Here is a 12091-nt window from a genome sequence, read left to right as displayed (position 1 = left end):
GCTGGGTCCCCGCCGTCGCCATGAATGTACTGACGAGCCGAGGCAGCAGTGGCCCCCACGCCCCATTAACCCACAACCCCATTCCGCGCAATAAACGACAGCATTGGCGCCCAGCGCAGCGTCTCCTTGCTTTGGTGGTTTTGCGTGTTGCCAGAAAGTGGCGGCTGGCAAAGGTAGATACAGACTTCCATTTATTTACATTATGCACAGGTTTAGAGACAGCACGCGTGGGTCAGCTGAAGAAGTAGGTGGATCTTCTCACCTGCCCGAGATCGAAGGTACCTGTAAAGCCAAGGGTGCAGAGCTAATCTTAGGCCACTGACTAGTGCTCAAGGGCCAATGTCCCCTTTAAAACCCTTACCTGTCTCTGGCAAGGACTGTAGCGTCTCCTGTAGCTTGGTGACCAGGGCGAGCTCTGAGGGCTTTAGGGACTTGGTGCTGCAAACAGGTTAGGATAGACATCAGTGGGGCAGCAGGTGGCAGGCAGGGCACCAGGTCACAAGAAGAGGGGCTGCTCACCTGGAGACGGAGCAGAAACGCTTCTCCAGAAACTTAGCCAGGTCTTCTAGGATGGGCTGGCTGTGCAGGCGCACAAACTGTTCGCGGCATACCTGAGGGGTTGCAGGCTCTGAGTCAGCCATGGTACAAATTCCTGGAATCTAGGCCCCATCTTCTACTTGTGGGGCCACTGGGGGCGGGGACTGGACACACCTCGTTCATCATGGGGATGTCAGCGGCATGCGTCCAGAAGCAGTCGTGCACAGAGACGAAAGTCAGGCCCTTCCTGGGCAGGGAGATCCCAAGTGAGGTGACTGCTTGCCCACCTACTGCCCCGAACCTTGTTCTGATAGACACCCTGTCTGCCCCACCACTGGGCACTCTGCTAGGGTTCCCTGGACACCTTTGCTCAGGAAGATCGCTGACATTCCCTCAAACAGCTGCCGGGCCCTGGAGCAGTAGAGTGAAGACCCTGTCCGAATCACAGCTCAGACCATTGGCAAGTCTGAGCCGAGGACCTCCGCACCTTCACAGAGGCACCTCCATCCTGCCCTTGTGGAAAGTGTCCACCAGATAAATTTAACCTACCATGTCCATGTGCCCAGAAAGCAAAACAAGGCTGGCATGCCCAAGGCAGCTAAATACCACATACTGGGTGCCCACAAAGCCTAGACCCTTCATGTACCCCATGGTTCACCTGTAGCAAGTACCTGCCTGCCCCTCTGGGTCCCCACCACATTCTGGGACCCACCTGTAGCAGTGTAGGGCAGTCAGCATCATGTGGGAGGAGTCCAGGGAATGAATAAAGTTGGGCGGGAAGCCATTTTTCTGCTTCAGAGTATTGGGCTTCCTGTGGACCCAGAAGTTCTATGCTGGCACCCTCTTAGCCCAGAGCCCTTCCTGCCCACCCTGCCATTCTCTTCCCCTCCCCGCAGTACAGGACTCACTGGCTGTCATCCACCGAGCTGGTTAAGGTGATGCTCTGGATACCACCTTTTACCTGCAGACCGGGGTTAGGGATAGGTGAGTCCAGCCCTGAGCAGGGAGGAGGGGAGATGAGGGAGAGAAGGGCAAGTCCCAAGTACCTGGACCTTGGAGTCGCGGTGATAGGGCTGGATGATGGGGATGCCCAGGGGTGTGACCCACTCCACAGGCCAGCCGGCGTGAGAGATGAGGTTGGCACTCTCAGTCAGCCAGTGCTGTGGGTGTGACAGGGCATCTGGTTGGATGGGTGAACCGTGGGGTGGAGGCCCCCCCCAGATGTGAGAGGGCTGGCGGGGACGCACCTGAATGGCCCGGGTGCTGGAGAACATTTCCTGTAGACCTCTGAAGACCTGGCGCACGAGGTAGTGGGAGGCTTCCCAAACAAACTCCTGTGGGGACAGCGGTAGATATGAACAGGTAGGCAGGGCCAGAAAGTTGCCCCACTCCTTGCCTCACAGCCAAAACCCAGGCTTTATAGGACGAGAGCTGTTCAGAAGAACCAGACTCAGGTCCCTGTGGGAGCCACACTCGGGTGAGGATCGGGCAGGCTGCACACCTGGGGGAAGTCGCTGAGTTCGCGCAGGCGCTTCTCTATCTGCAGGCGCCCGCCATAGCGCGTGACCCCATACACCACTGTCATCACCGTCTGCTTCACCACCTTTCGGCTGATGAAGCCCTCCAGCACCTGAGCCACCTGTAGACCCTCCTTGGCATCCTGCTGGCGGAACTCCTCCACCTGGATGGGATTAGGGGGCAGGGAAGCGGTCACATCACATCACCTCCCCTCCCCATTAGGGACCCCATCTAGGCACTTGTAGAAAAGCAACCCCCGAGTGAGGACAAGGGTTCCCTGGCACCCACCTGTGCTGCCACCTCCCTGTACACATCTTGGGGCAGGTCTGAAGGCGTTAGGTTGACTGAGGCGGCACCAACACTGTCTCGGCCCAGTGCAGCGTAATGCTGCAAGCCATTGCAGGAACCATCCTGACCACAAGGGGCGCCCATGAGCTGAGGCCAAAGGACTCACCACCGGGTGCAATGAGTCCCGGGACCAGCCTCCCCCAAAAAGCAAAGCCACTGCATCGAGAGGCTAGTCCCACAGGGAAATTCCAGTTTAAGATATGACTCCACTGCAAATGCCAGTTCCTAAGACACCTCGGGCTCAGTCCCCACGGGCAATCCACTTGCATGCCCACCTGGTGAACCGGCAGGTGGGAAATGTAGGCAGCGGGGTCTGGGGACCGGACTGCTTGTGCCACCTCCATGCAGCAGGCCAGGGTCTGCCAGGGCTCGTCAGCTTCCATCCACCACTTCTGGCCCTTTGGAGGGTAGGATCCATAGGGCTGAGTCGGCACAAGCCAATCTGGGCAGCTCAGGTGACATGGGGATATAGGGACATTGGGCGAGCATTTGTGATGTAGGGGGATGAGGGCCGCTCAGGTGGCAGCTGGGCTAGGGAGCCACTAGTAGCATTAAGAGGAGAACACAGCGGGAAGGAAGGGTGGGGACAGCTGTGGTAAGGGGCTGAAAGCATATGAGGGAGGTGGCCCAAGCCTGAGTAAACGACAGGCTGGCAGGGACAGAGAAAGACAGGAGGCAGAGATCGGGGCTGCTATTGAGAGGAGCTCGTGACTCTGTACCGTCAAGGGGTTGTCTGCAGAGTCCAAGATCTCCTCCATGACCTCGTCTGCAAAGGCTAGGCGCATGCGCAGCGAGTCGCGCTTCTTGAGGCCAGTCAGGTTGATCAGGTGGATCTTGAGCCAGTCCAGGCCATGTGGCCCCAGTGGCCGGCCCTCAGCAAACTCCAACAGCGAACGCGCTAGGTCACTGCCCAAGTGGTTGAAGTGCGGTGGGCAGGGGTAAGTGCGGCCACGGAAGTCCATGTTGTGCGGCAACCAGAAGACACGGTGGCGCAGGTGCTGTGCCAGAGACAGGCGATACAGGGCCTCGCTGCGCAGACTGTGCATCTCTCGAGCCGCCTTCAGGCAGCGCGCCAGCTCCTTCCGCAGTTCAGACTTGTGCACCGGTGTGGAGCCGGGTGGCAGCTGCTGCCGGGCTGGCCGTGGTGCTTCTGAGCGGGGAGGAGGCACGCCCAGGCGCATACAGCCCTTGTCCCTGAAGATCTGCAGCACCAAGTCCAGCAGGCGCCCATTGACACGCCAGGCGCAGTTCCCCAGCTGAGTGAGCGCATCCAGGGCGCCGTGCAGCTGGGCAGGAGGGCAGCGCTCCAGCAGACGCTGGTGCTGCGTGGTGCTCTCCGTGGCACGCATTAGTTTGGTGGAGCTCAGCAAGTAGGCGCCAGAGTGCAGCGATGTCCAGGGTAATGGCGGGCACAGCATAGGCACCGATGTGGTCTCGAAGGTCAGGGTGGGCTCTGCGGCTGTCTCTAGTAGGTGCGTGAAGGCGGGGTGAGGCTTGAGGATGCCCACCTGGGAAAGGAAGCGGACACAAAAGGTATGCACAAGAGGCTGAGTGCAGTGCCTCGGGGCCCATGCAAGGAGAGCAGGCCCCTGGACGAAAGTGCCCAAAATGGTCAGAGACCCAGAGCGGCACAGGCACGCTGCCCTGTGTCCTTAAACCCCACACTAGTCCTCATCGGAGGCCCCGGCCCTGGAGTCTCACCTGCCGGTAGCTTCGGAAGGAGTAGACATGGTAAAGCACTGGGATAAAGTGCTGAGCACCCCGCCGGGCCGCCAGGCTGCGTGGCATCTGCACTGCCTCCACCAGCAACTCGGCCAGCTGCTTGCCCAGCTGTAGCAGCACTGGCACGGACCAGGGCTGTTGCGCTGGCGCCTCCAGTGGGCCCAGCGATTCCCAGTACTCCCGAGGAAGGCAGGGTGTCACCTGTAAGGAGAACTGGTCAAGAGAGCTGTGGGGCTGCCCATTTTCCAGAGGAGAAAACTGAGGATCAGATGGACTGATGTGGCTGCGGGGGTGTGTGGTTCCTGGGGAGTGCAATGGGAAGGGACCTGGGTGGAACCTGTACCGAGTGTGAACAGGGAGGGCTGTCTCCAAGGGAGCTGCCAGGTCAGCAAGGCCACCCCGTGTTACCTGGGTGTCGGAAGCCAGCAGCCGGAGGTACTGTGAGTACCGCTGCCCCAGCTTCTGCACGTGGTTGGTGACCTGCTTCTGCTTCACCAAATGCCGATTTAGCACTCGGAGGCCCAGGTTTTGGGCTAACTGGATAAGGGGCTCACCCTGCGCAGGCAGTACCTGCAGAGCCTGCGAGGCAAGAGGAGGCCACGCTGTGACTGCCTGAGCACGGCCATCTGCCCTCTGCCCGGGAGCCTCCGACCCGGCTCACCTGCATCAGTATGCTCACAAACTCCCCTTCGCTGAGCAGGCACAGGAACGGGTAGAGGGTGGGCTGGCCTTCGTAGGCCTGGCAGCCCATCGTGGCCTTTGTCTTCCGCAGCACACGCAGCAGCTCCACTTCCCACTGTGCCCGCAGCGCCTTCAGGGTCTTCCGCTGCGGGACAGCAGCTGTCACCATCCTGAGTTTAAAGCTCCTCTGCCAAGACCTCCCAGGGCCCCAACCCCTCCGGCTGGACGGGTGCGGCAGCCTCAGGGTGAGCCCCTTACCGCCTCAATGACCTCCTTGGTCATTGTGGGCGCCGTCTCCACTGACTGGACACAGACACTGGGGCTCAGCTCCACCTGCAGCTGCTGGTAGAAAAGGTCCTGCAGGGTGTCCAGGGGCAGGTGCAGCTTTGGGTAGGACACGGGGCCCTCCTGCTGGGCACAGAAGACAGACCATCACACCCAGTCAAGAAGCCCCCTGCCAAACGGGTGTCCACTCCAAGTAAAAACCCAGAGCACTAAGAGTTGAGATTTGTAGACACAGACACCTGATCGTCAATAATCAGTACAAAGAGCCCCATGCCCTTGGACAGATGACACACAAGAGGCCCCACCTACACACTGCAATGAACAGCAGTGAGCCTCCAAAACACACCACAGCATAAAGGGACCTTGAGGACACAGTAATCCATGAGCCAGATACAAAAGGCAACAGGAAATGCCCAGAACAGGAGAATGCAGAGGAAGTGAACTTGTGGGTGTTCATCTGTGGGGTACCCACCTACCTACCCTGTGCCTGGCCTGCAGGTCAGCCTTCTGGCCTGGGGCTCACCTTGCTATAGATGTCCTTGAGCAGCACGGATGCACTGACGGGGTCTGGGGCCTGTGGCGGTGGACGGAAGGCGGGCTCAGCCTTCACCACTGCTCTCAGGAGCGCTGCCCGGTCCTCCTCTTCCAGGACCAGGTCGGTGAACAGCAGCTGGGGCTGGAAGCCATCTTCCTTCATCTGCTTCAGACACCTGAGGTAGTGGTGGGAGGTGGAGAGGCATGAATTCAGCACTAGGGGAGGGGAGGCCCAAAATGGGGCCCTAAGGGGGCAGGGGCCCCAGCACATTCCCGACCCACCTCTGGATGGTGTGGACGTCCTGGTCCCTGCATCCCATGCACTGGAGTGCAGCTGCATAGGAGCCCAGGTCTGGGGAGAGGCCAGCATCCTTCAGCATGATGAACACATAGACCAGTTCTCTGAAGGAGCCCTGGGGACAAGGCAGGATGTGGATGAGAGTCAAGAACAATACCTAAAAACATCAGTGACTAGGGAGGGGACCTGCCAGTAGGTGGGACAACAAGGTGTCTTTCTGAGGAACACTGTGTCACTGGGGATGGAACTAGGTTCTCCTGCAGGCCAGGCACAGGCTCTGCCACCAAGGTGCAGCTTCAGGACTTCTGTTGTTCTTTGTTGAGACAGTGTCTCACTGTATAGCCCTGGCTAGCCTGAAACTCACTAAGTAGGTCAGGCTGGCCTTGAACTCACAGACCTGCCTCCTCTCTGCCACTCCATTCTTTTCTCCTTTTTATTATACTTTGTTTCTCTCTCTTTGAACTCCCAGACTGACATTCTCCTACCCTAGGATGCTAGGGAAGAAACTGAAGACACACACCTCTCATAGCACCCCTAGTCCATGGGATACAAATTATTATCCAAAGGGATACAAATTAAAAAAACAAGCTCCTCCACCCTGGAGCAGGAAATGTGTCCCATAAGATTCAGCAGCCTCTGGAACAGCAGGGACAGCAGGGACAGCCCCTGCTCAGGAGACTCAGAGGTCCTGTACAGAAGTACACACTCAGGCCCTCCCAATCTCTTCCTTAATTTTAGGAGGTAGCGGGGTTTTAATGTGTTGACCAGGCCGGCCTCTAAGTCAGAGATTCACCAGCCTCTGCTTCCCCAGTGCTGGGATTAAAGGCGTGTACCGTTATGCCTGGATCTTTTTATTGTTTTTGTTTTGTTTTCCGTGTTTGTTTTTAAGGAAAGAGTGTTTTCTATCTGAAAAACCTAAAGAAATTTATGCGGTGGGAAGCAGCACCTGCACCGGGTCTTACCTTCCGGGCCCAGCCAAGCATCACTGTGTTATACATGTCCAGTGTGAGCACGTGCTGCTTGTCGAGGTTGTTGTGCTGAGTGACCAGCACGTGGTGAGCGAGGGGCAGTTGGCCAGTATAAATGCAGCACTCAAAGAAAGCCAGAAACTTCTGCTGGAGGACCAGGAGCTGCGCCTCCACCGCCCTGGCTTTCGTCCTGGCCAGGGTTCCTGCCTCACGGGAACTGAGCTTCGCCAGGGCAGCCTGAAGGACCCTGGCCAGCTGCTCTTCCTCTGAGCTCTTGGGTGTCCCCTTCTTGCTCTGCTGCAGGTAGCCAGCCAGCTTCTTGCTCCAGATCTGGGGCTCCTTGCGGAGGGTCCGGGAGTCCAGTGTGTGCGCTTGTTTCTGCTGGTCAGCCTCCTGCTGGCGCCTCTGCTTCACCTTTCTCTCAGCCTCCAGCTTCTGCGCCCAGCGGCTGCTGTGGCCCTGTGGAGGCCGGTCCACCTGCACCTTCTTCACCCTCATCTCCGGTGCGCCCTCTGCCTGGAGCTGCCTCACCCGAGCCTCCAGCACTGCAGAGTACAGGAGGCTATGAGCCTGCCCCAGGGTCATCCCAAACACCTCTCTTGCCTGTCATCATGCCCTTGGCTCTGCCTGCCAACTCTCTCATCACCTCCTGCCCGCTGTCACCTGCTTCTCCTTCCTTCACTCTGACAACCGTAAGGGCTCCAATCTCAGGGTTTTGGCATACGCAGGCCCTGGCCAGTATATAGTAACCTGCTGTTTGATACAGGTACATACTTAATACAACTCAGTATGAACATAGCAAACATGCCTGGCTCAGTACCCTAAATACCAAAAGGCAAATCAGTGGCACCAGACAGGGTGGCCCCTGCTATATAGCTTTCGGAAGTAATTAAGCTCACACATGTAAAGGGCAAAGCCTGGCCAGGATCGTGGCATGCAAACAGCAAGGGCAGAAACATGGCAGGCTGACCCACAACACTACAACTCAGGTGTCACCAAGACCAGCTGTTTGTCTTCCCCCCCAAGAACTCTAATCCCTGGCTCATGGCCAAAGGTTAGTGTGAGGCAGGGGCCTGGCTCACATTTGTACAAAAAGAAAGTTGGGAGGAGTGAGGTGGATGCAAGAGGATCAAAATTCTGAGGGAGATCCTGCCTCAGCTAACATCTTGTGGCACTCAGGGTACATCAGAGGCAGAGGACACATCTGTGTGGGGGCCACCTGCAAAGTAAACGGGTGGCAGGTGGGGGGGCACTGACTTCCTGAAGGGACCCAAGAGACAAGAGGGTGCAAAGGTCCTGGGACAGAACCGATTGGTCTGTCAGGAGTAGAAGAGTCACACAGCTGCTGTAAGCTCTATGGTCCACAAAGTACTTGTCTTCTGTTAGGGACAGAAAGAAGCCTTATAAGAGAGACCAAGTCTGTAGTACCCTCTTCTGTCCAAATGACAGACTCCAGCTTAAGATAGCCTTGAGCATGAATCAGGAATCTGCTGCTGAGGGTACAGAGAAGCCACACCGTCTTTACCTCTCTGCCCATCTCCACTTTCTGCAACTGCCATGCAGACATGGGATTGGAAGGGAAACCTGGATGGTGACCGTGACCTGGGACAACCTGTTCACTAGACTTGGTGGCATAACACTTAAAACTGGATTCCAAAGTCAGCGATCACGAATGCCTTTAATCCCAGCACTCCAGGGGCAGAGGCAGGCAGACCTGAGTTCAAGGCCAGCCTGGTCTACAAAGCAGCCAGGACCACCTACATAGAGAAACCCTGTCTTGAAAAACCAAGAAAGAAAAGGAGAGAAAGGGAAGGAAGAAAGGAAGGAAGGAAGAAAGGAAGGAAAAAAGGAAGGAAGGAAGGAAGGAAGGGCAGACAGGCAGGCAGGCTGAATTCCAACTGCACTTCGACTCTGCAGGACTAAAACTAGAGGGTCTCCCACCTCAGCGGAGACCATGCAGCTTGGGTATTTGTTCAGGTGTAATTTGGGTCCTCAACTGTCTTCTTGGAAGTGAGAGTCCCAGATGGGAATCCAGAACTCCGGGGATGGAATTACAGTAGCTCCCAGAACCAACACGGCACACAGGAGGTCCCACCGGACCACAAACAACACTGCCTACTCAGTGGACTCAGTCAGGTACAGCGCAGAGCCCACTCTGAAAGGCCTCACTGAATAGAAGGGCTTAGGACACCAACTTACCTTCCAGCAGTTCGGCATGGCCCCACTCTCTCTGGACAGCTCGCTCTCGGGGACTGGCAGCAGAGCTCCTTCTTGAGCTGCAGAGGCCACAGAAAGTCCCTGGGAAGAGACATGAATAATGAAGACTAAGAATATAGAATCAAGTGGGCATGATGGCACGCACATTTATTATCCCATGGCTCTGGAGGCTGGGTCTCCAGCTGAATTTCAGCCTGGGCTACAAGGAGAGTTCCAGGTTAAGCTAGTATGAGATCCTGCCTCAAACTTACCTCATGCCCAGAAAGAAATGGCATCAAAAGACAAGGACAGCCAGGCATGGTAGTACAGGCATGTGATCCCAGCTCTCCGGAGGTTGGAGCAGTAGAGCATGAGTTCAAATTCAGCATCCATGAGCCACATGGAAACACCATGACTCAAAAACTTAACACGCCCCCCTCCCCCTAAGTCAAGACTCAGAAAAAGTCTAAGTTCAAGGGCAGAGCAGACAAAAGCTACAAGAGTCGGGGTGCAGGATCCAGCAAGAAGAACTCCCAACTAAAAGTAGCCAAAGGTCAATGTCAAAATCCGTAAGTCCCCAACAGTGGGTCAGAAAGCTGCAAAAGCGAGCAAGAGTCAAAAGTCAAACTGCCCTGAGGATTACACTCGAAAGACCGTGCCAACTAGTGCCCAGCTAAGTGGGTTCCCAGAAACTCCTCCAAAGGTCAAAGAACAAAGGTTGGAGGTGACTGGGATTCCAAGGAAGGGAAGATTACAGTGCTGGGTCCGACACTCCTTTACCTTCCTCCGAAGCCGGGCGGTGGGGTCCAGGGGAGCGCAGAACCCGGCCCAGCCCCGCTGCGCCTCGGGTCCACCGGAGCGCCGACATGCCGCCTGCTGCTCGCAGTGCGCACGCGCACGCGATGCCTGCAGGGAGTTGTAGTTCTGCGACTGCCGGAAAAAGCGGAAAGGGTCGGCCCCATGAGAGGAGCCAAAGGAGAACTACAACTCCCAAGAGAAAGTGGGCAAGAGTGGCAGCAAGAGAGCATGCGCAGAAATACTCTCTTCTGATTCGTTCTTTTCATATCCAAGTTTCCTCTTTGGTTTTTATAGTTTTTTTTTTTGTTTGTTTTTTTTTGTTTGTTTGTTTTTTTTAAGATTTATTTACTTATTTTATGTGAGTACACTGTTTTCAGATAGACAAGAAGAGGTCATCCCATTACAGATGTTGCTGGGAATTGGACTCAGAAACTTTGGAAGAGCAATCAAGTGATCTTAACCAGTGAGCCATCTCTCCAGCCCTAATATTTTTGTTCTTTGGTTGACTGGTTTCTGCTTTATTTTATTTGTTCATATATATATACATAATATATACATATCATATATGCATAATATATACATATGCGTATATATACATATTATATGCACATTTTTTGGCACAAAGTATCACTATGTAATCATGATTGTGCTGGAATTCTCTAGAATAGGATGACCTCAAACTGAAAAAATATCTTCCTGCTGTGCAACCCAGTGCTGGGAAAATAGGTGTGCACTACCACGCTCTTGTTTCTTCTTCTTCCCGATCCTCCTCCTCCTCCTCCTCCTCTTCTTCTTCTTCTTTTTCTTCTCCTCCTCTTCCTCCTTCTACTTCTCTCTCTGTCTCTCTGTCTCTCTTTTAGTGTGTGTGTGTATCTGTATGTATATGTGTTTGTGCAAATGGAATCTGGTACCTTAAAGAGATGGAAAAGAAGTGTAAATAGTACCACATCCGAATTCGTATTTCATCCGTCTGTCCATCCATCCACCCACCCATCATCCACTCACCTACCAACCCCTCCACCTATCCGTCCGTCCATCCATTCATCCATCCATCCATCCATCCATCCATACATCCATCCACAGAGTTCCATGTAACTCAGTTTGACTTCCAATTTACATGTATGAGAACTAATCTTGAAATCCTGACCTTCGGGCTGGAGAGATGGCTCAGTGGTTAAGAGCACTGACTGCCCTTCCAGAGGTCCTGAGTTCAAATCCCCAGCAACCACATGGTGGCTCACAACCATCTGTAATGAGATCTGATGCCCTCTTCTGGAGTGTCTGGAGACAGCCACAGTGTACTCATATATAATAAATAAATAGGACCTACCTACACTACCAGTAATGCCTGGTCTATCTGGTGCTAGTGGAAGCACTCCTTCCACTGAGCTACAACCACCCCACCACACCCAATCAATTACCCCTTAACACATGATTCGCACCTCCACCAGAGAGAAAGTCTCAGGTAGCCCAGGTTGGTTTCAAACTTTTTTTTTTTTTTAATTTATTCATAAGTACACTGTGGCTGTCTTGAGACACACCAGAAGAGGGTAGCAGATCCCATTACAGATGGTTGTGAGCCACCATGTGGTTGCTGGGAATTGAACTCAGGACCTCTGGAAGGGAAGTCAGTGCTCTTAACTACTGAGCCATCTCCCCAGCCCCGGTTTCAAACTTCTTATGCAGTCAAAGATGACAGTGAGTTCCTGACCCTCCTGCCTCTTAGCTCAGGAGCTGCTGGGATGCCTGGTGCACTCTCAAGTCCCAGAGTTTTATATTTGAGACAGAGTCTCACTAAATTTTCAGACTAATTCTGTTACCCGGACAGTACCCTCCTAAGATGACTTGACCTGGGCCATCAAAATGGCTCATTTTCTCAGTACTGGGGTTTCTACTGTCCAGAGAGCTGTGGGTTTATAATCCTAACCTCTGGAGGTGAAAGCCAGAGGATTAAAATTCAAACACATAAAATGTACATAAAACCTTATCTCAATTAGATAGACAGACAGACTCACACACACACACACATACACACACACACACACACATACACACTCAGAGCTGGGTATGGTGGCACACCTTTAATTTAATCTCAGCATTTGGGAGGTGGGGCAGGTAGAGCTCTGAGTTCAAGGCCATCCTGGTCTACAGAGCAAGGTCCAGGACAGCCAGGGAGAAAAACTAAAATAAATAAATAAATATCTAA

General features: G+C 54.4%; 1 protein-coding gene across 2 annotated transcripts; it reads right to left on the bottom strand.

Moving 5' to 3' along the window:
* Positions 1 to 180: 180 nt before the first annotated feature.
* On the bottom strand, positions 181 to 9961 carry POLRMT (RNA polymerase mitochondrial). 2 transcript variants are annotated; one of them, XM_080935098.1, is made up of 21 exons: positions 9868 to 9961; positions 9091 to 9189; positions 6886 to 7436; positions 5908 to 6038; positions 5615 to 5801; positions 5065 to 5217; positions 4787 to 4951; positions 4534 to 4704; positions 4105 to 4326; positions 3123 to 3911; positions 2679 to 2801; positions 2344 to 2466; positions 2039 to 2218; positions 1785 to 1871; positions 1584 to 1697; positions 1446 to 1498; positions 1250 to 1348; positions 712 to 784; positions 520 to 611; positions 362 to 438; positions 181 to 282 (listed from the first exon to the last, which is right to left on the bottom strand). In XM_080935098.1, the coding sequence occupies exons 1-21, from the start codon at positions 9953 to 9955 to the stop codon at positions 233 to 235; spliced, it is 3627 nt and encodes a 1208-aa protein (XP_080791224.1). In that variant the 5' UTR covers positions 9956 to 9961; the 3' UTR covers positions 181 to 232. The 2 variants fall into 2 exon arrangements, with proteins under 2 accessions (XP_080791224.1, XP_080791225.1); XM_080935099.1 differs by having other exon boundaries at positions 5065 to 5214.
* Between the last annotated feature and the right edge of the window lie 2130 nt (positions 9962 to 12091).

This window comes from Micromys minutus, assembly GCF_963924665.1.
Source record: "Micromys minutus genome assembly, chromosome: 22".
NCBI lineage: Eukaryota > Metazoa > Chordata > Mammalia > Rodentia > Muridae > Micromys > Micromys minutus.
Note: the sequence above shows the minus strand (reverse complement) of the source record. Positions and strands in the feature narration are given on the sequence as shown.

What these genes read in the sequence shown, in the direction of transcription:
- POLRMT (XM_080935098.1), bottom strand. Translation starts at nt 9,955, where the DNA reads ATGTCGGCGCTCCGGTGGACCCGAGGCGCAGCGGGGCTGGGCCGGGTT. An exon ending in TGCTTGGCTGGGCCCGGAAG is followed by an intron (nt 6,039 to 6,885) that starts GTAAGACCCGGT and finishes CCTTGTCCCCAG; the next exon opens with GGCTCCTTCAGAGAACTGGT. An exon ending in ACAGTCCTTGCCAGAGACAG is followed by an intron (nt 283 to 361) that starts GTAAGGGTTTTA and finishes TTGGCTTTACAG; the next exon opens with GTACCTTCGATCTCGGGCAG.